Source organism: Echiichthys vipera (assembly GCF_963691815.1).
Source record: "Echiichthys vipera genome assembly, chromosome: 4".
Classification (NCBI taxonomy): Eukaryota; Metazoa; Chordata; class Actinopteri; order Perciformes; family Trachinidae; genus Echiichthys; species Echiichthys vipera.
Genome location: NC_139829.1, coordinates 3193781 through 3219497, shown reverse-complemented (window position 1 = coordinate 3219497; position 25717 = coordinate 3193781). Strand labels below are relative to the sequence as shown.

At 42.8% G+C, this 25717-nt stretch overlaps 1 protein-coding gene across 1 annotated transcript; it reads left to right on the top strand.

Moving 5' to 3' along the window:
* The first annotated feature begins 919 nt into the window (after positions 1-919).
* Positions 920-24347, top strand: ydjc (YdjC chitooligosaccharide deacetylase homolog). The gene is made up of 6 exons (XM_083913206.1): positions 920-1026; positions 5798-5973; positions 8955-9114; positions 11347-11446; positions 13400-13577; positions 20076-24347. The coding sequence occupies exons 2-6, from the start codon at positions 5810-5812 to the stop codon at positions 20407-20409; spliced, it is 936 nt and encodes a 311-aa protein (XP_083769332.1). The 5' UTR covers positions 920-1026; positions 5798-5809; the 3' UTR covers positions 20410-24347.
* Positions 24348-25717: the final 1370 nt, after the last annotated feature.

The following is a 25717-nucleotide window of genomic DNA, read 5'->3' as shown; positions in this document are numbered from 1 at the left end:
TTCGTCAAATGTACGGTATTCACTACAAAGTGGGATTTTTCACTTAGAATATTAACAACCAATACGCCGAGCATTTATTCAACACCGTTAGCTGTGTTAGTATAGCATTTGGGAGTAAAATCTGAAACACGTCCCCTGCTTCAGTGACCCGTCCCCAGCTTCTACTGTCCCCGGAAATGTCCCCGGTTTTCACTGGCACTGAAAGATCCGAAGATGGAATATAGGGGAAAATGAAAAAACCGTGAATGCTAATCCGACGACACGTGTAGTTGCGCACCCTACTACTCACAGGCCAGAGCCAAAGTGGTTTGACGTCTCCAGGTCAGAAGAGAAGGAAGCAGAATAGATTTAAGATTTGTAAATTAAAAAATCATAAAAGTCTATATTCTTCAAAAACAATCCTTGTGATGCATGATGAATATTAGTCTTTAAGTTGCACAGGTGGTTTGACATAATTCAATGAAATGGTTTAAATGCATAATAGTTTTTTATTCTAAATATCAAATGAATGTTTATCCAACTGACTTCATATTGGTCATGTTTTGGAGGTTTTTACGCCTCTGAACCAAAAATGTCCCCGGATTTTGTCTTAGAAATCCGGTCACCTTAACCGAGGGCAAAATAAATATGTTCTGAAATATAATAATATACAAGAGGTGTTTTAAGTAAAGCTGTATTTCTGTATAAATCATTATACACTCATTTGACCCCTCAGTATATTCAATTCAGTTTTATTTACAGTGACAAACCATAACAAAAGTTATCCCAGGAGACTTGACAGAGTAGGTAAAGACAACACTCCCTGACTTATTGATAGTATACAGATCTGTGGTTCGGTATCCATTGGAAAGAACGGCTGGCGTCTTATTTTGAAGTTGGTGCTGGGTGAGAGGCAGCAGAGGCGTCGTGTGGTAATAAAGTGAGCTCTGGAGTCCAGGCTACACCGTCTGCTCGTCCGGAGCCCGGTTTGTCTCCACCGCGCTCGTGTGTTCGTTCACACATGGACAAAAGTGTGTTGTACAATGGGTAAGATTGACATTTATTTGACTTCGTTAAATAGAATAATATTCTTCTAGGCGGAGCTAACCTGTCTGTAGCGTAAAGTGGGTCGTCCCAGTGACGCTCAACAGCAGGGTTTCCTCGTCCGCACCGAGACACAGGGCCGGCGTTTTTACGTCCAGCCCTAACCGGAGAGCGTTTTCACGTCCAGCCCTAACCGGAGAGCGTTTTCACGTCCAGCCCCAACCGGAGAGCGTTTTCACGTCCAGCCCTAACCGGAGAGCGTTTTCACGTCCAGCCCTAACCGGAGAGCGTTTTCACGTCCAGCCCTAACCGGAGAGCGTTTTCACGTCCAGCCCCAACCGGAGAGCGTTTTCACGTCCAGCCCTAACCGGAGAGCGTTTTCACGTCCAGCCCTAACCGGAGAGCGTTTTCACGTCCAGCCCTAACCGGAGAGCGTTTTTACGCCCAGCCCTAACCGGAGAGCGTTTTCAGGTCCAGCCCTAACCGGAGAGCGTTTTCACGTCCTGCCCTTCCGGAGTGCGTTTTCGGTGGGGAAATGCTGGTCCGGTGTGCACGGAGGGTCAAACTGGAGAAGATGTTTCAAAGGGGACATATGGTTCATACCTGTGTTTGTTGTTTGTACTGGAACATGTTTACAGGCTTTAGCTTTATGTAAGGCTGAAATTATCTAGACCAATGGTTCTCAAAATGTTGTTCTTGAACCTCTGGTGGTACTCGAGCTCTCGCTGGTGGTACTTGAAGGAGTCTCCAAAATAAAACAATAAAACATTAATTATTAAATATAATATATAAGAAAATACTTAATATGGAGAATGAGCAGAACACCACCATCTAGTGTCTCAAGATCGAAGTCACAACAACAAACTGATTCCAGCAGTCGGGTTGCCAGGTTTATTGCCGAGTGTGTCAGCGATCAGCCTGCTCCATGTCAGTGATGAATCATACAGGGGAACCACTCATCCTATACATTTACTGGCGCTGTAGGAGACTACTGCCTTTCCAGTAGCTCCCCGGTTTTTAGCTCCTTTACCCCCTCTTTTGACCTCTTTCTTTCTACTTTTTTGCTCCTCTTGTGAAGAGATTGTGTGTTTTATATATATCCTATGGATATGTCTAACTTTAAAATGCAACCAAGAGCCAATTTTTTTCAATTACTTAAGAGGAACTACTGGCTCTGCACATAAAGGGACGAGCAGGGATACGACACCCCGTCCCGGCGGAGCTGAGGAGGAGACCATGGGGCGAGCGGAGAATCGGAGGCGCTACAAGCCATCGATTCCCTCCATAATCATGGGGAATGTGAACTCGCTGCCTAACAAGAGCGACAAGCTATCCGTGCTGACAGAGACACAAAAGCGAGCGGAAAAATCAAAGGAGATGGAAAGTGCCCTGAGAGACTGTTACAACACCACAGTCTGGGATGTGCTGATCGACCTGCACGATGAGGACATAAAGGCGATGACACATTGTCTGCCTGAGTACCTGAACAGTCTCCCCTGTCAAGACTGCCCACTGTTACCCTAATAACAAGCCATTGGTAAGAAGGCTGTCCTCAACAAGAAGGAGGCTGCCTTCAGGAGCAGGGACAGGGAGGCCATGAAGGCAGCACAGCAGGAGGTGAAACACTGTGAGGGAAGCTAAGGACAGCTACAGGAGAAAGGTGGCGCAGAAGCTGAAGGAGAACAACATGAGGGAGGTCTGGTAAGGTGTGAGGAACATCACAGATCACAACACAAAGACCAGAGCTACAGGGGGGACAATGGAGAGGGCCAGCGAGCTAAATGACTTCTTCAACAGGTTTAACCAGCCCTAGCCCAGATGTTGGTGTGGAGGATGCCATCCTACATGCTGCACCGAGTCCACTCCCTTCTGGATAAGGGAAGCGACACAGCAAGGATTCTCTTCTTGGACTTCTCCAGTGCCTTTAATACCATCCAGCCCCCTATACTTCAGGACAAACTGAACAAGATGGTAGTGGACCCCTATTCGGTGGACCGGGTCAGAGACTATCTAATGGACAGGCCACAGTACCTCAGGCTGAAGGACACCTCGTCTGACACTGTGGTCAGCAGCACTGGAGCCCCTCAGGGCACAGTGCTGGCCCCTCTTCTCTTCACCCTGTACAGCTCGGACTCCTGCTACAACTCGGAGCTGTGTCACATACAGAAGTACGCCGATGACACAGCCATCGTGGGATGCATCATGGGTGACAGAGAGGAGGAGTATCGGAGTCTGGTGGGGGACTTCTCTCTGCTCTCTTGTGCCACACTAACCACCTACAGCTCAACACCTCCAAGACCAAGGAGCTGCTCATTGATTTTGGGAGGTCCACACCAAGACCGCGACCAGTCCTGCTAGAGGGAGCTGAGGTGGAGGCTGTGGACTCATACAAATACCTCGGGCTGTGGCTGGAAATGGAAATGGAAACAGAACGGGACAAAAAGTCATTGTCAAATCTGTCAAAAAAAAAAATATATATTAATTCAGACTAAATATTTTTTATGGAAAATAATTACTTTCATTCTGTACCCCTCAAAACACCCCTAGGGTGTATTATTTGTTTGTTTGTTTTTAAATATAACTTTTAATAAAGATTCTACATCTTTAAACTTTTAGGATCCTTGAAATATAATTTAAAATAAGTTAAGTATTTGCTGTCATATTTTAGTTTCAGTTACAGCCTGCTACGTGGTTACGAGCTAAACTGCCGTGAGCAGAAGTCAAATGACTGGTTTGAAAACACTGACATGTCAGTTCTGATGTTCTTCCTACAGCGTGGCTGTGGCTGAAGACAGTCAACAATAAATAATCTTCTGATTAGGAATAAAGCTTCCTGCCTGTGGCTGAATAGTGTCGGCCTACGCTGCTGTATTTAAACATTGATCTTAGTGGTTGGACTTGAGAGAGCCTGATATTTTCTGAGGCGGTACGTCATGTACAAAGTTTAAGAACCACTGATCTAGACATTTCCCAACGGGGCTGAACGTTAGTAACCTGACTCTCGCCAGATGTATTATGTTCTGCCTGCGAACGTTTAGTTTGCTCTGATATGTTCCCTTTAAGATTTAGCTGAGCTATTGTGGATTTAGTACTGTTTAATTTCTAGGTGGTTACTCTATTTACCCATGGCTGAAAACCACCTTCACCAAATACGTGCCGGCTCAGTCTGGCATTCAAGGACCCACTTGTTAATCTGTCCCCTGAATTCAATTCAATTCAATTCAATTCAATTCAAAAAACTTATTTGTCCCCGGGGGGCAATTCAGGGCACACAGAGCAGCAGATAACGAGGTTAGATACGGAGAACATCGTCGGCGTGAGATGTAGAAAGACATGTGAACGGGTGTATATGATGTAAACAATGTAAACATGCACATAGACTGTTAAAACAGGTATGAACAGAACTGTAGTGCAGAAAAGATATAAGTGGACAGTGATCGGATTCAGATGAGGTCAGACATGATACATGTGTGTAATGAGCAGACGTAAACAGAACTATAGTGCAGTAATAGAGTATAAAATTTAGGCTTAACCATCATCTCTTCAAATAATTACTATGAGTAGTCATGAAAAATAGTTTTATATTGTTATTCATGCTTCAAAGCAGGCCACTACTTCGGTCACCAAAACAGTGAACCCATAAAGGATAATGTATGATTTTTTCATCTCTATAATAATGCAATTGGCAGTCTGGAGTGATATAAAAAGCCAGGGTTCCTACACATTTTCCATTTCTAAATTCGAGACTTCTCAGAGGATTTTTCAGTCAATATTAAACATCTGAATTCTAATTGTTAGATGCTTGTTATGTAAATAAATGGTTATAAAATCCAACTTTAACAAGTATGTTAAATTCTGACTAAGGTATGCAATTATGTTCTCAAGTAACTACAAGACATTTTTACCTATGTATTTTAGCTCATATGAATGAACTCTAAACTGAGACATTTTAGCATTTTATTCAAGCTAAATGCTAAAAGAGTGAAATGAATAACTGAACCTGTAACTCTACAGACAGGAACAGTAGAGATGGACAATTAACCAGGAACTACAGAAGGAAACACAAGTCTTTACACGACACGTATGGTTATACGTATAAAAAGTTATAGTATTATAATATAATAAATGAGAACCGCAGGCAAACAGTAACCATGGTAACCCGACATCATTCTACAGCTAGCTTGATTAGTTTCATACCATCTACAGGTCGGCTGTGTTGCGTTAGTAAACTTGTTTTGATTTGTATATATTAATTTATCAATCTTCAACCTCTTGTCCCCGTCGGGGTTGTTGGGGGGCTGGAGCCGATCCCAGCTGACATTGGGCTTGAGGCGGGGTCCACCCTGGACAGGACGCCAGTCTATTACAGGGCACATAGTCATCAATTAACCTAACACCTGCATGTCTTTGGACTGTGGTAGGTATATTATATACTTACTTACCATACTTATCCAGACCTGAAAATACTCAAATTAAATTCCATACTGTGGTATGTTTATGGAGTGAGAAGAACAACAACATCATCAAATAAAGAAATGGTCAAAAATAAGACAAATAAGGAATTTACTAGCTTACTGTGGCTAAACTAAAGCGTTGTTTGTTGGATGTGTGTGTCTGACTGGCTGGTTGCTGTAGTGATGAATGGAATGGTAAATGGACTGCATTAATACAGCACTCTTTATCAAACAACACTCAGATGGAAGGCACTGTCCTAACCAACGAGCAGTTTGGATCATGTGATGAGTGCTGATCTGTCTCCTGTGTGTCTCCACAGAGACCAGCAATAATGCCACAGCCCAGAATGATGCTGGTGGTGACGGGAGATGATTTCGGCTACTGTCCCAGGAGAAACCAGGGGATAGTTGACTGCTTCCAGGCCGGAGGCATTTCTAATGTGTCACTGCTGGTTAACGCCTCTGCTGCCAAAGAGGCAGCGGATCTGGCTAAAAGGTAGGGTCGTGCATATTAGATGCTGTTGTAAAGGAAACATTTAAAGACATTCGTAACAGCCAGTGGGGACGGACCTGGCTCCGTGTCCACTGCTTGTTAAGAGGGTATTTTTTCATACTCCCGCCTTCACATAACTGGTCAAACATCTATAGCGTGATGCCACATTGAGACCCCTCTCGCTCTGCTCCAAATACAATTTATAGTTTAGCTGTAGCTGTGAAATCAACAGTAAATGGGACATGTTGTTAGCACCCGGAACGAAAGGAGCAAAGGCTTGTTTGTACGGCAGAAAAATGTATTATTATTTTTTGAGCTGAAATGAGAATAGACCTTTACTATGTGGATTGTGCACTGACATGACTCTGCAAAGGTACTCAAAAAAAAGTTTTATTAATGTTCGTGTCAAGGTAATTCAGAGATAAGTTTCAAAACACATTCTACATGTTGGAAAATGATTGCCTCAACATGTGAAAAGACTGTAATTCATGTAATACTGAATTATGAAGTTGGATCAGGGATTTTTGGGTTCAGGATTTTGTGGGTGGGCCTGAAATCATGGTTCTGTGAGCACTGGAGCCACAGAGACAGAAAGCTCCGCCCACACCGCTCTCCATTGACTTTGTGTTGTTTGAGGGCGCCTCCTTGTCACATCCGTCTGCTCGCAAAAGACAAATGCCTCAGAGCTGCTGTGTGATGGGACGTAGTATCAAGAGGGTAAAAAAGCCAGAACTACGGTTTTACAAGCCATAAACTGATACAGACGTGAGCTCAATGCTAACACATAAGGGGAATTACCATTAATGGGCTAAAAGAAATTAGCTTAGCAAAAAAATATATCATCCTAACAAGAAAAATAACTTCTTTTTTTTTTTTTTAACTTTATTCTTCCCAATCAATAAAAATAGATACAGAAATACAAAAACACGTGTGGGGATAAACACCAGGGAAATAACATTTCTCACTGTTCTCGCCTTATTCCTGGAAGTATTGGACATTCTGGCCAAAGCTCACGCACGCCCATGATCTCTTAGCCATGGTTGCAACCCAGGGTGAAAACCTTTGGATGACATTACGGGAGGACTGAGAAACCTTGGGAGAAGTGGAACCCTAAAAGCCTAATTTAACAAGCCATTTACAGTAGGTTAAGGTAAAGAACAGCCTCATTGAAATAAAGCACCAAAGGTCAAAGTCCTGATGGTTTGTGTGTTTGTATCCAAATGCAAACACACTCGGCACAGTTTCAGAGTACAAATAATCAGCAGCTATACACACAATCCACACATTAAATACACACAGTGGCCCTCATTTATCAATCTTGCGTGAAAACGGGCGCAGTTCTGAGCGCAGAATTGGTCGTATGACAGGACCCACGTGTGATTTATGAAACATTGGTATCCGACCAATCTAAGCGTACGAATGAGCGGGCCTTGATAAATGCAGCAGCTGATTTCAATCGTCTTTAACATGTTACCCCCTTAAATATTCCTGGTTCAGAGGCCTCGCCCACTGAGGTTAATCATGGAGAGGAAGAACGCTGGTACAAAAAGAAACTTTTCCGACACAGCGATCGGCATCCTAACATCCGAGATGGAGCAAAATAAAGATGGGCTTTTTGGCAGTCTTAAGAGTGGAATAAAAGGGGCCCATAAAAACGCTGTATGGAAAAGAATAACGGAGGCAGTCAACCCGAAGCAGCGCTCCACTGTGACCCGTGTGAGTGTGTGCGCACTGCTGAACTTGCGCTCCTGCTCTGTAGCGGGGTTTGCCAGCGGGGTTATTAGGTATTCCGTTAGAGGATAACCTTTGTCACCTAGAAGAACCATACCAAAATGTTAATCATCTGATACCTTGTTTGATTTAATGCAATTTATCGAGGGTAGCCACTGACCGAGGAGATGACTTTGGCTCTGCAGTGCGCTTTCCTTTTCATTCATACATCTTCAACCGCTTGTCCCTGTCGGGGTCGCGGGGGGCTGGAGCCGAGCTGTTTTGAAACATAAAAGAATCGTAGGTCCCCCCCCTGGTCACCTGGCCACCACGTTTAAAAGCGACAGCTTGGCATCACAAATCACCTGTACGTTTATCGAGTGGTAGTTTTTGTGATTGATGAATGCGGAATCATTCATGGATGGTGCCTTCAGACGCACATGAGTACAATCAATTGCTTCAATTTTAATTTTTTTTTATTCGTTCTAAGAATCCGTTTTGATCTGTTCCTAATATGTGACTGCTTATGCTTAATGACAGCTGAGGTTTGTTTATTATTTTCAGCCGGATTTTGCTGTGCTGCACCGCAAATACACAGGCTCAAATTTGCGTACACAATCTCAGACCAGCCGTGAGAATTGATCGTAGCTCCCGCTCACGTCCAAATTGATAAATGCCGGAGTTTGCGTGGAAATGGTCGTACGTACGTTCGTTTGATAAATGAGGACCAGTGAGTGCCTTTCCATGGACATGAATAACCATATGACAATAAAAAAAAAAACATTATTTGAGAATAAATCAAGAATTTATACTTTGTCCTCTAACTTTGATCTCCAGTGTATAAATACTATATATAGTACAGTATTATATATATATATATATATATATATATATATATATATATATATTAATAAAAAAATAGGCCTATCCGAATACTAAAAATGAAAATCTAACACCTACCAAATGGAAGAATATTGAAATATTCGGGTCTAGCCCTAAATCTAACATGAATATCTCTTTATAAGTATATAAATCACAATGTAATAGGAAATGAGCCTTTCTATGTGGTGATTTTACATGCTACTCACTACTCATTAATTTGATTTACAAAAAAAAACGAATGTTATATCGTGAAATTAAATGAAATGTATCGTGATGTGAAATTTTTGTCACTGAGCCCTACTGGTAATGATGGAATCAATTCTACTTGGAACTTGTAAGACATTTTCAGCCAACATCACATGATCTGACGGGAGTTTCTCTGTTCTTGTCAGGCACAACATCCCCATGGGCCTCCATGCCAACCTGACAGAGGGCATCCCAGTGTGTCAGAGCCTGCAGCAGGCCTCCACGCTGATAAACCAGCGCTGCTTCTTCCATGGAAAGATGGGCTTTCGTCAGGCCCTGGAGAGAGGTCAGCTCAGCATGAAGCAGGTACACTGCAGGATCATCTAGTCATGTTGCCTGCATGCATATGAGCCTATACATCTCTTATCCAACTGCATGTAATCCATCTAGATTTAATAAATATGTTAATGTTTTCCCATAAAGAAATGCAACAGAATGAATACAAATAGAAAACAGTTTATTTCATAGAATCTGCAAATACACCATCAACTGTTCAAAGATGAAAGAGGAGATATACTGGCTCAACATGTATAAAACCTATTAAAACTGTTAACTTGCTTGTTTAATATGAAGAAAGATGAAACGCACAGCAGCACTAAGGTAGAGGCCTCAGACAGATGAGTGCTGAGAGCATTTAACCTGACTCGTCCTCATTGGAACCTGGCAGCTGATTGGATGAACCATCTGTCTCCCAAACTATCGCCAATTTCAATCAGGAGAAGAGGAAAAAAAACATATTTTTTAAAACAACTCTTTTGACTAAGAGGATATTGTTTTTTTATTTTCTGTATTTATTTAGCTAAGAATTTATTGTTTATCCTATACTGTATTTTTTTTTTATACCTCTCTCGTCTTGCTAAGTCTAAGTCTCTTTAATGCACAAAAACATTATTTGGCACGTGAATGTCAGGCCCAGGCAGGAATGATGACCACATCAAACCAACATGTACTGCACACTTTGCACAGGAAAACACCATCTCCCGCTTTATGCTGCACCCATGCAAGTTCACCGTTACAGTCATCAACAAATGTATGCTTACTGTGTGATTCGTTTTTTTTGTAGTGTGGAATTGACATGTTTTTTTTAAGTTATATCAACATATCTATATTTTCAGAAGCTGAGATCTCTGCACATTCACAAAGAGCTTTACATGGACATGAATAGCCAGTTTATGAGGCTTATGATCATATTCAGGATATGGTGTTAACATGAGCACAGAGAACTCAGGTTTTTCATGTTCTCGTACACTTGATGAATACCATTCTGTTAGCAGAGGCGCTGTTTACAGAAAGAAACCAGTGTCGGGACATATGAAACCTTTACTATAACTGAACAACTTAACTGCGGATTTCTTCTCTGCCCAGACCATTAGCGGCTACAGCTGTCTGCTCTGAGTTCATCCGCCTTCTCTCTTCACCTGCACACACAGACTAGCCTCTGTAGCATACGGAGCTATTCCTGAAATGATCTACGTAATAACTTGCTCTGCACCGCTGCCAGCCTGTGTCACTGACAGCGCGTAGGACAGGAAATCAGTGGATGAAGATACACAATTTCTTTCACTTCTAAGGACAAAACTGAGTTAGAACCTCCGATAAAACAGATCGGAGCAACCTGCTGCGGCTGCAGCATCTTGAAAGACTGACGGAGAACGTCAACAAACAAAGTCAAAAGTAGATAGCGCCATCTGATTTAATTTTCATCTCAACCAATTTGAATCGATTTTAACCGTCTCAAGATGCATCGTTACATCCCTAGCTCAGATTTTAACCAGAAGTTAGAGAGCGTGTGTGTGCGTGTGTGTGCGTGTGTGTGTGTGTGTGTGCGCGTGTGTGCGCGTGTGTGTGTGTGTGCGCGTGCGTGCGTGTCAGATGAATAAACGTAACGATATTTATATTTAAAAATCACGTTGAAAAAAAATCCTTCATTTTGCACACATTAGTCTATGTAGAGGAAACACTGACGTATGTAGGTTTGATTAGGAAACCAAAACTGCAAATTACATCCCTCCAGGTATTTTAGATAACATTTTTGGAGAGGTTTGCGTTACTTTGCCTGTTGTCAATTTTGACAACGTAATTGTGTATCATTAAATTTCAATATGGGGATGTAGCTCAGTGGTTAGAGCAGGCGTTCCTTATACAGAGGCTAAAATTCCTCACCACAGAAGCCAGGATTCGACAGGATCCAGGAGTCCATTTGCCATCATTCTGTCATTCTGCTCTGCATTATCAAACATAATTATTGGCTTAAAATCAATTACTGGAACAATGATACTAATGTCACTTCATTTTCTTACTTATCCCTATTCAGAGTCATGCATTCAGTTGTTTGCTAAAGTTGAAGAACACATTGAGCAAAGTAACTCATAACTATCTAATGTTATTAAAATGAAAAATGATTTACCTACAGCAGATGACTCTATGCATGCTAACAACCGCACTTCAAAAAAGAACTAGCAGCCATATACCAAGAGAAGAAGAGGAAGTAGTGTTTCTTCATTACAGTACCTTCCAGGTGTGTTCTTTCCTTCCCAGGTGGAGCTAGAGTTGAGGGCCCAAGTCAGGCTGTTCAAGGAACTGACAGGTCACCTCCCCCAGCACATGGACGGACACCAACACGTCCATGTACTGCCAGGTAATTTCAAGGGAAAACATAAAGTGTAACTGCTATTGTACACTCATCCACTGACGGGTACATGACATCAACAAGCTACACATTTCTCAATAAGTGACATCAGAACCAAATAAAGGAATGTCAGAATGTTAACAGGCAGGTCACGGAGAACATGATGGTTTCTATATGATAGGTGCCGTCTCAACTTTGTTTCTATGTGTAGCATCTGTCCAGTCTATAGTACCCAGCATTCACAAGTTTTGAGTCTGCAGAATAGATTTGCTAGTTTGTTTATTGATGCTGTTGATGGACACTGATGTACCACAGCCGATGAGCTGCTCATAGCTAAAAACGAACCGTGGTGGTTGGTGAGACAGCTCCTGGAACTGCAGTAGATCAAAAGCAAAAAACAAAACTCCAGAATCAAGAGTAAGACATCTTCCTGCAGCTTTCCCTCCTCCATCATTATGGAGTTTTTGCCCAACAACACCAAAAATAAACTACAGTGTCTTCTTTATGAGGGCCACATTTGATCCAGCTAGTATATTCATCTGACTCAAAGAGAGGGAACGCCTTGTGGTTTTATGCATGACTCCGCCCAACAGTCAAGTTACAGATTACATTCAACAAACTTGATTAAAGGCATGTGCACCTAAAATGAAATTCTGCCGTAAAATCATCCCAGAGCCTTTTTTTTGCAAATACACTCATTAAATAAGTCATCGAGACAATTTATTCAGTGTAACAACTATTAACGGAAAAATCCAGGAGTCTCTAACAGTCGAATGTGGCTAACACTGATTAGCTTGGGGCAGTACTGTGAAGGCATTAAAACGTCTTTTTAACCACTAATACTGCTCATGATAACAGCAAACCTTTGCAGCAGCATGAGGAGAGTCCCTACACAGAAAACAAAGCAGCAACAACGTAGTTAGTGAACCCAGAGTTTATTAAAAGAGTGTTTTAAAGACTTACCTACTGGCCCCTGTACCAGCTCCTCTCATAGTAAAGTCCATTCAAGTGGATTACCAAAGTCAATCCAAAAGGAAGGAGCCCATCGATGATTTATTTAAGAATCTGTCGTCTCTTCCAATTTATTCTGGGGACATGGAAAACAGTGTCCAGTACGGTGTGGTTGATGAGGGATGGGGAATCCTCCAGAGCAGTCACACTGTGTGTTGCAGTATTAAATGATTCCAGGCCACAGTGATAAATGTCACTCTGTTGGCAGCATAAACATTCTTCTTCGGTGCCCTTGGGCTCACAGTACCCACAGGCACACCACAAATATGCCTTCACACCGAGGCTGATGCTATGTGTAATTCTACCTCTACCTGTAGCCCCTTCGGGCAACAGACTTCTCAACCGTCTTGTGTGACATTTCAGTGCTGCAGGGAAATTTTCTGTCTGGGACTTTTCCAAACCTTTTACATCTATTATTAACTTCTATCTCACCAAACTGCCACAAACCACAACGTTTACGTGTTTTGCTGAAATAAATCATGAATGGACTCTTTGCTTTGGGATTTACTTTGGTAATCCACTTGAATGGACTTTACTATGAGAGGAGCTGGTACAGGGGCCAGTAGGTAAGTCTTTAAAACACTCTTTAATAAACTCTGGGTTCACTAACTACGTTGTTGGTGCTTTGTTTTCTCTGTAGGGACTCTCCTCATGCTGCTGCAGAGGTTTGCTGTTATTTTCAGCAGTATTAGTGGTTAAAAAAAGACGTTTTAATGTGTTCACCATACCCCAAGCTAATCAGTGTTAGCCACATCCGGCTGTTAACGACTGTTAGCGACTCTCCGGAATATCTCCGTTAATAGTTGTTTCACGAAAAAAAAATGTATCAATGGCTAATTTGATGAGTGTATTTGCCGAAAATGAGCCTGGGATGATTATACGCCAGAATTTCACTTTTAAGTCTTTGGAGCAACATTGGCAGTAATGATGTTGGATTGCTGTGTGTTGCAGAGGTGCGGGAGGTGTTTGCCCAGGTCCTGTCCGATCTCAAGATTCCATATACTCGTGTTCCAGTGGAGCCAGGTTTACACAGCTGCCCAACACTGCCAGCACACCTCCAAAGATTCTACACACAGGTGGAGAAGGATGCTCTGGACTCAATCCCTGTCTTCGCACGCTATGGAATCAGGTGTTTGTGTGTGTTAAAAGAATATCTTGCTTACAGGGGTTTCACTAGTCTGAAAAAAGGTTCATTCTCTCTGGTCTGGGGCCAGGTGGATATCCATGCATCCACTTTCACCGCATAGACCGTTTATGAAGACCAAAAGTGTGGTGCTTCAGACGTGTGTTTTCTACAGTGAGCTGAGAGCTATGAGCATAATTACCTTAAAAGTTGATTAACTTGCCAACATGTGATGATGATATCACTGCTGTTGGTGTCTTGCAGCTAAATGTAATGCATTAATAATAACCAATGCTATTTAGCCTCAGCCACACGTAATGTTTGTGTGTAAAGACAGCTGCCTGGCCATGTCGGATTACTGATACAACACAGAACATCTGTGAAATTGTGCTTCTACCTTGTTATTTTTTCATTGATAGTCCTGCACACTGGTGAGCAGGCACAATTGTAGCAGGTGCATTTATGTTGAACTGTGATGGAGGAAGTCAGAGGCCACAGCTCTGCTTTTAGGGGTGTAAGAAAATATTGATATACTATAGTATCGTGATATTGTGTTTTGTTATACTGTATCAATTCTCAGAAACCCTTTATCGATTTAATATTAATACACATTTGTGGCAGACAGTGGTTCATTTTGTGTTATTTAAAGCCCCAGTTGCTAGATAGCAGTGTTGTAATGTATCATAGGCCTCAGACTCTTCCACTCCATTTTAACAACGTATGCTTATGTTGGTGTGTTCTCCTACAATTAGATTTAAAAAATTGCAATATATCACCTTGCTTACAGTATCACAATATATCAAATTATATTAAATCATAACGCTTGTATCAGGAATTGTTTTATCCTATACATATGTAGCACACAGAGGTCTAGATATATAAATCCTATTAAATTAGATCAGATCAGGTCACTTTATTAATCCCCAGAGGGGAAACTAGCCCAGTCGCCCTGCACAGTGACAAATAACAGAAGACAGCACATACAAAACAAACTGCCGCTCCAGTGTTCCAAGAGGATATCACTAAAAACAATGACTTCAAATGATCAGTTAATAAAGGGACAATTACAAGCAAGTAGGAAACCAGGCCAGTAAAGTAGTAGTATATGCAATATACATGCAATAAAAATACAACATATAGAAGAATCCGGCGAGCCGTTTGTGTGTTTCTCCATCTAGCGGCGCCGCCATTACTGTGGTGGTGTCTCCCTCCAGAATGCGCACGCTTGAATGGGAGCTGTCATAATAAGTGAACCTTTTCTACTTTTACCTGTACTGAAGAACCTGTGCAATTCTCTGCTGCTCCAACAGCAGTGGGAAACTTCAACTTTGGAAACAAACTGAATAAACGACAAACATTTACCTCATGAAGAGCGCCCCTGTCTGAGGCCGTACGGTCTACATGGATTCAAACCTTTACCTCATGAAGAGTGCCCCTGACTCAAATCCGCTCTTACATAGAGTTTAATGACACTCCTGGTCAGCAGCGGCACTCTGTGGGAAGCACTTAAAGCTACTGTTCGAGGACAAGTGATATCTTATATTTCTCAAATGAGAAGAGCTATATAAGAAACGGCTACTACTACATTCGGAACACAGCCTCTTAATGAAACACGAAGTTGAGAGACAGCTGCGACAATTCAAACAAAAGTTTTTTAAGCAGGGAGATAAGGCAGGGAGACTCCTGGCACAGCAGGCCCACGCAGCTAGTGCTTCCAGACTAATCTCTATAATTCAACTACCAGACGGTAGCCACACTTCTGATCCAGTGATTATCAATATGTCTTTCTCTGATTTCTACACCGCCCTATATACTTCTGAATGCAGCCCAATTACTGCAGCAACCCCTAACCCCTTAAACCATTTAACGTAGCCTCAGATTGATATAAATATCTCTAGGGAACTCAGACCCCTCTCTCTGTTGGAGGTGCATGAAGTGATCAAGTCTATGCAGAACAGGAAATCTCCTGGTCCCGATGGTTTTACAGTCGAGTTCTTTAAGGCGTACTCAATGCTATTAGCTCCCATCCTTGTGAGAATGTTCAATGTCTCCTTTACTGAAGGGAGACTGCCAGCGACTTTGTATGAGGCATCTGTTTCATTACTCCTGAAGAACGAGAAGGAGTACTACTTCATGTGGCAGCCTGTCTCACTTTTAAACATACATTGTAAGATCCTTGCTAAGGTCCTCACCCTCCACCTCCAAAGCGTGATGTCATCGATAATTTCACAAGACCAGACAGGCTTCATATTAGGTAGACATCCATTCTTCAACATCAGAAGGCTGCTCAACATCATATTCTCACCTGGGTCGGACACTCCCGAGGTCGTAGTGGCTCTGAAAGCCTTCGACCGGGTAGAGTGGGGCTTTCTATTTTTCATTTTGGAGAAATTTGGCTTTGATTCTAATTTTATTTCTTGGGTTAAGCTTCTGTATGTAACCCCCCCTGCATCTGTAAAGACTAACAGTGTCTGTTTAGCATATTTCCCCCTCAAATGTGGGACCCAGCAGGGCTGTCCACTCTCACCCTTGTTGTTCAACATAGCCATCGAGCCTTTAGCCATCTGGATTAGAGAGTTTGAAGGCATCATTCGTTTTGGCCTGGTCTACAAACTCTGATGACCTCCTCTTATTTATTTCAAACTCCACATCCTCTCTCCCCCCAGTTTTATCAGTCCTGGATCAGTTTTGGCATCTATCAGGGTATAAGTTGAATATTCAGAAAAGTGAGTTATTCTTTGTCAACAACTTGGCGATATCACTCCCACAACCCTTTAAAACAGCTGATAAGGGGTTCAAGTATTTGGGGGTGTTTGTCACCAGCTCCGTCAGGGACCTTTTTCAAAAGAACTTCCAGCTGCTATTGGATGCAAGTCAGACTTTTAATCTTATCAAAGTTCCTGTATCTTATTCAACATCTCCTAATTTTTCTTAATAAATCAGTTTTCACTTACCTAGACCAACAACTTAAAGCCTTTATCTGGCAAAATAAACCAGCCCGTATCAAAAAACATATTCTTCAACTCCCTAAACCTGAAGGGGGACTAGCACTCCCTAATTTCAGCCACTACTCCAGGGCTTGCAACATTAATAAACTTTTATATTGGCTCTGCGGTGAAGTTGCAGACGCCTGCCCGCCCTTGGCTCATACTGAGATAACATCTTTCTCCTGCTCTTTGCACTCTACGATTTGTTCACAGCTCCCCATAACTGCTCATAAGGTCTCACCTAATCCGGTTGTTTCCAATACCACTAAAATCTGGATCCATTTCAGGAAGCAGTATGGCTTGCAAAGGGCTTCGATCCTTGCCCCAGTTTTGAATAACTATGTGTTTTTCCCTTCCTGCACCGACCCTGCATTCCACATACGGTCAGATAAGGGCCGCAGAAAGCTTATTGACCTGTATGACGAAGGTGTTTTTTCATCCTTTGCATTTATGTCGGACAAATACAGCCTTCCTAATATACACTTTTTTTGGTACCTTCAAATTTCAATCCTTCAAATCATTTTATCCGAAAGTAATTCCCGCATTTTACGAACTGCCCCCCTTAGTGCGCATGTGCGAAAGTTGCACGCTGCCTGTTGCTGCTTTGGTCTTTGAGTTTGCTTTTTTTTAACTTTCATTCTCTTTTTGTTCGTTCTGTTTCTTCACCCTAACTTCTGTGAAGTTCTGCCTTCCACAATGAGGTTACTTTCGCTAGTTTTCGTGTTTCTTTTCGTGCTGTTTTTATCAATGCCGCTTCCACCGGGACACGCTGTCTTTGTTTATCCCAGAGAACAGCCGATAACCCTAATGCCGGCCGGCATAGAGGCCAGACCAGCTGAGATTCGACCCGAACTCTGGAGAAAAACACACCAGGGACGCAGAGAGCGACGCAACGGGCTAATGGAGAGAAGATGTGAGCCATGTCTCCCCTCTGTTGTTATGGGTAATGTACAGTCTCTGTATAACAAAATGGATGAACTGACAGCGCTAATGCGGGGCCAGCTAGAGTACCTTGAGTGCAGTCTCATGTGTTTCACGGAGACATGGCTGCACAGGGACATTACGGACCAGAACGTCTCCGTGGATTGCTTCCACACCACGGGCTGACCGGGACTGCACCGAGAGCGGTAAGCGGAAAGAAGGGGGGCTTTCCGTTCTAGTAAACAGCAGATGGTGTAATCCTGGTCATATCAACATTAAAGAACAGCTCTGTAGCCCGGATGTTGACCTGCTGGCCATTGGACTCCGTCCATACCATCTGCCTAGAGAGATCCCGCATGTCATCACATTGTTCTGTACATCCCTCCCTCTGCAAACCCGACATCTGCCTCTGCCATACACACCACCATCTCCAGACGGTGACTCCAGACACAACACCCCAGTGCCCTCATCATCATGTCGGGAGACTTTAACTAAATCAACTTGGATAGAGTTCTGCCGCCCTTCCAACAGTAGCCTACATGAGCTGTCCTACCAGAGAGGAGAGGTCACTGGACCTGATGTATGCTAAAATTAAGGATGCATACATCTCCTCTTCTCTCCCCCCTCTGGGCAGGTCCGATCATAACCTGGTTCACCTCAAACCCTGCCATGTTCCTCTGGTGAAGAGGAAGCCTACGACCACAAGGACTGTGAGGCGGTGGTCTGATGAGGCTTATAAGACACTGCAGGACTGCTTTGAAGTGACTGACTGGCCTGCACTTTGTGAGCCGCACAGGGAGGACATCGATGGGCTCTTTGAATACATCACGGACTACATACATTTTTGCTTGGGTTGCAATGTCCCACCCCGGACTGTAACCTGTTACGCTAACTGCTCTACATCATGTCCTCCACAACCTGATGACCTCAGTCCTCCACCAACGGACACCTCTACAGTGTCCTTCATGCCTGACCTGGTGAGAAGACAGCTGACGAAACTCCACTTTCGCAAAGCTGCAGGCCCCGATGGCGTATTTCCCAGGGCGCTTAAAGCCTGTGCCCCCACAGCTGTGTGGAGTACTTCCCCCTGGGATTGTTAAAGTATTTCTGATTCTGATTCTGAAGCTGAGATGGACCAGTTCCTGTCTCTCAACGTACAACACAAATGACTGATATCTGTCATTTATAATAAGATTGATCTTCTGAGCCCAGTCCCCACTGTATCACCTAGAAATGCATGGGAAAAGGATTTGGGGGTAGACATTACTGAGGTCCAGTGGAGGGACATTCTGAAACTGGTCCACTCATCCTTGATTTGTGCCAGGCACGGCCTATTACAGTGGAAGCTGCTCTATAGAGCCCATTCACCAACGCTAAACTGGCTAAGATATACCCCAGTCACAGTGATGCTTGTAACCGCTGTAAGCAGTCCCCAGCTGACCACGCACACATGTTCTGGACGTGCCTGAAGCTTGCTGAATTTTGGTAGGATATATTTCAAACCCTCAAACAGGCTCTTAACACAAACTTGGAAACCAACTCATTATAGTTGAATATGTGAAATTTTACAATGTCTAAGGTTAGAGAAGCTAAGGTTTTCACAGAGGGGATCTCTGACAGCATTCCACCAAACCTGGGACCCACTGCTGGCTCTTATAAGTAACAGTCTTACTGTTACTGCTGATGATGCTGAAGTGACCCCCGCCCCTTATTTTTAGATTTTTTTTTCTATTCTATATTTTTACATTTTTTTGTTGTTGTTTTTCTCTTTCTCGATTTACTTTATTCATTTTTGCTATTAGTTGTGTTTGTTTGCTTTGTTTTGTTTTTTTGATAATTTTACCTATCCACTGTTACATGTTATTCGGTTACTTGGTTGGTCATTGTGATCGTGTCTGACGTGGGTTGTTGGGAGAGATGGAGGGATCCATGTTGGAGTTTTTCTGTTTTTGTCTTTTTTTTCACCTTAAATCAGATGCACTCTCTCCAATAAACTGCATGTATATAGGTCCTGTTTGTGCATGTGTGTATTTCGGGCCTGTATGTGTGTAACCTGAATAATAATTATAACAGAGTGAAAAAATTTAATTTCCCTTGCGGGATAAATAAAAGGAATTCTTCTTCTTCTTCTTTAAAAGAGAGGAAGGGCTTCTAGCTGTACTCTCCTCCCGATTCAGCTCAGACATTTTCTAATGAGGCAGGACTCAAACCAATGATAGAAGCAGCCTTTTTAATAAACATATGAATTCTGTTACTGTCATTGGCAGAAATACTTTTATCATATACCACAGCATATACTGTAAGTGTTAGCATTCAAAACAAGGTACTGGCCATAAAACTTACAACCTGGACTGAGCCTCTTTAAACACGTCGTGATGAGTTCTGTTCATATAAATATGAACCCTCAGATATTCGTCATTAGTTCCATGTTATATATTGGTACATGTTTTATTAACTGTTTTATTGATAATTAAATGATATGAAATCTTTTTCAGGCCGCTGCTGTACTGAGGGGATGGATTACTTCTCTGCAGATCCCTCCTGGTCTATGGCTGGTGAAAACAAATCAGGGTCTAAAACTTTTCCATGTCCACAGGTGGCCTGATGTGTACCTGGGACTCACCACCTTGGGCCAGAACATGTCCGTTCCCAACCTGCAGAGGGCCCTCAGCCACGCCTTGGCTGCAGGGCCATCCTCAGGCAATACCTCCAGCAGCGCAGCTGGCTCCAATCAGCCTGTGGTCACAGCAGAGCTCATGGTCCACCCGGGTTACCCCAGTCACCCCCAGGAAGGAGGCTGTGGAGAAGGCCCTGATGACTTCTCGCAGTCAGCTGACAGACAGCATGAGCTGAGCGTGCTCAGAGACCCAGCCCTGCTGGCCCTCTACAGCCGTGAGGGAGTGCAGCTCTGTGCCTTTAGAGACATCTGAGGACTGCCGTCTCCGAGTGATAAACGTAGGTATACGGTAGAGAGAAGTGAGGGAAACACATGGCCACTAAATCTGCTCTCATTAATGACTCTGTTTGTCCAGAAAGGGATGGGGCATTTTAACAGCTAAACAATGTAATATCGTTGTTTTAATTCCACTTTTAACAGCCTTTAAAGCCCAGTTCAGAACAAAGATTTCCAACGAGAATAGTTGAAACACTACTACAAAACGACTTTCAACATGCAGGTCTGCAACGTTCTGAAACCTGTTCGTTCACACCAGTGAGACGAGGAGAGACGGTGTATCATCTCCACAGAAACGCCTCTCTGTACTTCGTTCTAACTTCAGGCTTGTTTTTGTAGCTGGATATAATTTGCAGCATTATAAAATACAAATGAGGACAGAGGCAGTGAGATACTCTCTACAGCTGCATTTCTATAGAGATGAAACAGAGAAAATACCGTTTTATTTCCCTGATTCACTGCTTTGTTCTGGATTACTGCGCAGCTCTCCTTATAAATCTCTCTCTCTCTCTCTCACACACGCACGCACGTACGCACACACACACACACACGTTGAGCCTCTCTCCATAACGGCCTTTTCAACCAGCTGACAGTCTCCAAGTGACTTGACCAGTGGACTTGATCAGTGGACTTTGCTCAGACCTGATTGGCTGTTGAAACAGGTGACATGTGTTACGTTCTAAAACCAGCCGCTGGATATTTGACAAGTCACAAAAATCGTCCGGTTTGAGTCCAGACGGGACGGGTCAGTTCAGACTGCTGCAACTTTCACCTGCGATGTTCTAAAACAGTTTTGTTGCAAAACTTTGGTCTGAACTGGGCTTTATGAACATAATTTCCCATAAGCTGAGGAAGTCACGGGTCAAAGGTCACCAACTGCCTCTGGTGCTTGAATGTCTCTGTCTTCAGCCCAGACATGGTTATTACTATAGCACACCTTTATACTGCCCTGCCACAGTGGTAGAATTTTATGAAAGATGTTGTTTTGTTTAATGCTAATTAATAAATCATTAACTTTGTTGATAATATATGATAATCATAAAGTACGAAAGATTGAACTGAGTTACAAGCAGACAGGCGGAGGCGTCCGCTCTTCAGCTCATTTACTGAGTAAATGTGACTGCAGAAGTAAAAGCTACAGTAACCTATAACCTACAAACTGGGATTGTTTTTAACAGTTTTTTTCTTGGAAGTTTCCCTAAAAGGCCGAATGAGCAGGAATTGTCCGCTGCAGTGTGTAAACACAACACTAAAGTCGGCCGCTCCTCCCCAGCTCAACGACATCAGAAGTGTACGCCCCCGGTTACTCTTCTTCCCCGTCCTCTCCTTCAGCGAACTGACTACACCAGACTCACAAGCTTTGTCCGCTCAGTGTTTTGCCTGGTTATATTTGTGTTTGGCCTTTAGTAGCTTCCTCTCGGATGCATGCTAATGATTTTTTTAAAGAGTCCAGCCCTCACAGCCTGCACGCTGTGGCTGGGGGGTTCACACACCCATGTTCTAAACACAGCAAAACAAGGCTCCATCCAACCTACAACGTTTTTATTCTAAAACAGCATTTCAAAACAAAAAGGTTCTCTGTCCTCACAAGTGTTATAGCTTTGTTATAATCTCCGTCCATATTAACACATCTGAAAACACATACTGTATCACGTGACCATTCTTGTCCACCGGGCATGTGTGTGCCGGTGATTGTCTTAACCTTAGCCTCGAGAGACCATCCTGATCTCTGAGCTCCATTGTAACTTACTCTCAGATCAGTCTGGTAACGTGCAGCAGAGAGAATTTAGAGAAATTTTACCAGCAACAGAACCAATCAGCGTTAGTTTTGAGGTGGATTTAAGTGAGGAAATGAGAAGATACTGTTGAGCGTAAACAACATGGAGGCTTCCACGGATGAGATAAGCAGTTATGGAGCAAGCCGCTCACTAACTCACTAAGTTTAAAACTTTCCTGTGTCAGTGATAGAGGCAGGATGTTTACTGTTGACTGTACGGGACTCTCACACCACCTCAATACTGTGATAAGTCTGATCACCAGTTACATGATTGAGCACTGTTGCATTTCTCTAAAAGTTGAGTGTCCTAAAGTAAATCCAGGCAGAGGGCAGGCTCTCTGCATTACACACAGGGACAATCCTGCTCATTGTGCCTTTAAATCATGTGGAGAAGTGAAGATGCGTTTGTTAAAGTTGACAGAAATGTTGGAGGCAAAAGCCTTTGAATGTTGTCGTTATCCCCAAAGCAATTTCAGTCAAAAGCAAGAGATCGCGGTAACCTCTCACTGTCACTCTAACGACGGTCGTTGGCACTTGGAGAACAAAGGGTTTCAGTGACATCATCGGCCTTGTGGGAGGTTAAATACCTGGATCTCCACACCAGTTAGTTGGACCAGTCCCAGCCTGGTCAGATGCGTACATGAACTGATGAAGCCTCTTGGATGAGAGGTGAAACGTCTACCTAGACAAATAACCAAGTCCAGTTGCTTCTGACTGAAATTGCTTTGGGGAGCTGGAGGCAAAGTTTGTTCTTTTATGTAAGCCATACTAGCCTCTGTTTGTACAGTACTCTGAAACAGATCGGTGTACTGCACTACTGTAACCACATACCTGTCACTGCACATATTCATTACAACTTTGTTTGGGTTTGTGTGTGTTGTGTTGTCCATCATCATACACTGCACTCATTAAGGGTACGTCCACACGATCGAAAACAACCTTTTTTGTACTTTTCACACGGACTCGGCTCAAGAAATATCTGCGTCCAAAGGAAACCAGGTAAACCGACTAAAAACACTGTAGTACACATGCCAGGTCTGGATGTGGAGCTGTAACTGCCACAGAAATACAACAACAACAGAGAAGAAGAAGAGACGGGGCGACGCTGTGGAGAATCCAGTTTTTCTCCAAATCTGGAGGCTTCCCAAATCCTCCTCCATCCTAGAGAGAAATGTGTCACTGTTTCTGGTGTTAGTGGAGACTTTTGTGCTGTTTTGGACCGATTACTGTGCAGTTAGTGTCCTCACTGAGCAGAGGGTGCTGCTGGGAGCCCCTTCCCCGTCCCAAAGCATTCACAGGCGCCACTTTCTCACTACATTTAGAGACTTTTCACACCTTCTAAGAACTGGATTTAGAAAAAGAGACTAGAGAGCAGTTTAGCTCCTTATTCAGAGCATCAGGGAAAAGGGAGAAATCTGTGGTCGGCCTAATTCATTCCGATGCATGTGGCTCAGAGTCCAGTTCAGTAAACAGTCTCTGGGTCCGTCTCTCTCCTCTCACGCAGCAGCACTGTTGTTGTTATGTGACACCATGGGGGGAGTTTTCAAATCTTCTCACTCTGCGAGTGGATGGTCGGCCAAAACCAGACTAAAGTTGTGGGGTTACAGGAAAACGTTCCTCCATGTGGACGGGCCCTTAGTGCAGTGTGCAAGTTACTAGCTGAGATCTTGGTTGAGATCATCTGGATGCAGTGTAGGTTTGTTTCCAACCTGTCTGACTTCTCTGTGTGATGTCATTATGTTCCCAGATGTCAGCTTTGACTTGAATAAAGTGTTGATAAATGAAAGGAAGGAAAGAAGACCGAAGCTGTAATAATCTTTAGTTTTCCTTTAAGATGTGTTATTATGTGATCTTGAGGACCCCTGTGCACAGTGTAGAACAGAGGGGGTGAAGCTGCATGCTCTCTGTGGTTCTTATCTAAAGGGTGGAGGGATGATCTCAGGTCTGTGTAGCACTGAACATTGAATCACCTGCCAAATATGTGTGAACGTTACTTCTACATTCACATTTTTAACCACCTCTAACAGTAAAGTATGTTTGTAATATTTATAACTGGTATCTGGGCATTTGAAGTCGTATATTTTGATAAAGTTCCTGTTGAAACTCTTTTTATACGTTACTGTATTTGAATTGTTAAAAAGATCACGACTGAACAGCTGAGCTAATAAATTATGTCAAATTGATGCGTGATGTTTCTCTTTCTGCATGTTATTTTCTGCTATCTCCTCTCAGAGCACCTCCAAACACTTTCATATTCACCAAATACAGTGTCTTCTTTATGGGGGCCACATTTGATCCAGCTAGTATAGTCATCTGACTCAAAGAGAGGGAACGCTCGCTAGTTCAAACTAAAATTACCACCTTGTGGTTTTATGCATGACTCCGCCCAACAGTCAAGTTACAGATTACATTCAACAAACTTGATTAAAGGCATGTGCACCTAAAATGAAATTCTGCCGTAAAATCATCCCAGAGCCTTTTTTGGCAAATACTCATTAAATAAGTCATCGAGACAATTTATTCAGTGTAACAGCTATTAACGGAGAAATCCAGAAGTCGCTAACAGTCGAATGTGGCTAACACTGATTAGCTCGGAGCAGTACTGTGAAGGCATTAAAACGTCTTTTTAACCACTAATACTGCTCATGATAACAGCAAACCTCTGCAGCAGCATGAGAAGAGTCCCTACACAGAAAACAAAGCAGCAGCAACCTACTGGCCCCTGTACCAGCTCCTCTCATAGTAAAGTCCATTCAAGTGGATTACCAAAGTCAATCCAAAAGGAAGGAGCCCATTGGTGATTTATTTAAGAATCTGTCGCCTCTTCCAATTTATTCTGGGGACATGGAGAAAAAGTGTCCAGTATGGACACTGATTAGCTCGGGGCATTAGGGTTTCAGACTGCATTTGGTAATCCACTTGTCCACTGAACGACAACTACTGATCGTGGTGGTGCCTGCTGCCGTGGTCCTGCACGACGCTTCCTGCTGCTATTATCACTATTACTCATATAAACTATCATTAGTTTATAAATTATAACATTTGTAGCCATAAAAACATCATCAGTAATATATATCACTGTATCACAGCTGTTATTACCACTACTCTGTACCCTGAATTTCTATCTGAATTCTCAGAGTTTCTATCAAATTTAGTCCTTAAATCTGATAAGTAATCATTGTGGGAGATTTTAATATTCACGTCGACGTTGATAATAATAGCCTTAGTATTGCGTTTATCTCTCTATTAGATTCGATTGGTTTTAGTCAGAGTATACATGAACCTACTCACTGTTTCCATCACACCCTCGACCTTGTTTTGGCTTATGTTGTGGAAATCAATGACTTAATAGTCTTTCCACAGAATACTATTTTATCAGACCATTATTTAATAACTTTTGAATTTATATTACAGGACTACTCAGCTCTGGGTAAAAGTGTCTACACTAGATGTTTATCTGATAGTGCTATAACTAATTTAAGGAAGCGATTCCATCTGCATTTACTTT

Coding starts and splice junctions, on each gene's coding strand:
- ydjc (XM_083913206.1), top strand. CDS start 5,810: ATGCCACAGCCCAGAATGATGCTGGTGGTGACGGGAGATGATTTCGGC. Junction 5,974..8,954: donor GCAGCGGATCTGGCTAAAAG/GTAGGGTCGTGC, acceptor TGTTCTTGTCAG/GCACAACATCCCCATGGGCC. Junction 13,578..20,075: donor TTCGCACGCTATGGAATCAG/GTGTTTGTGTGT, acceptor CCATGTCCACAG/GTGGCCTGATGTGTACCTGG.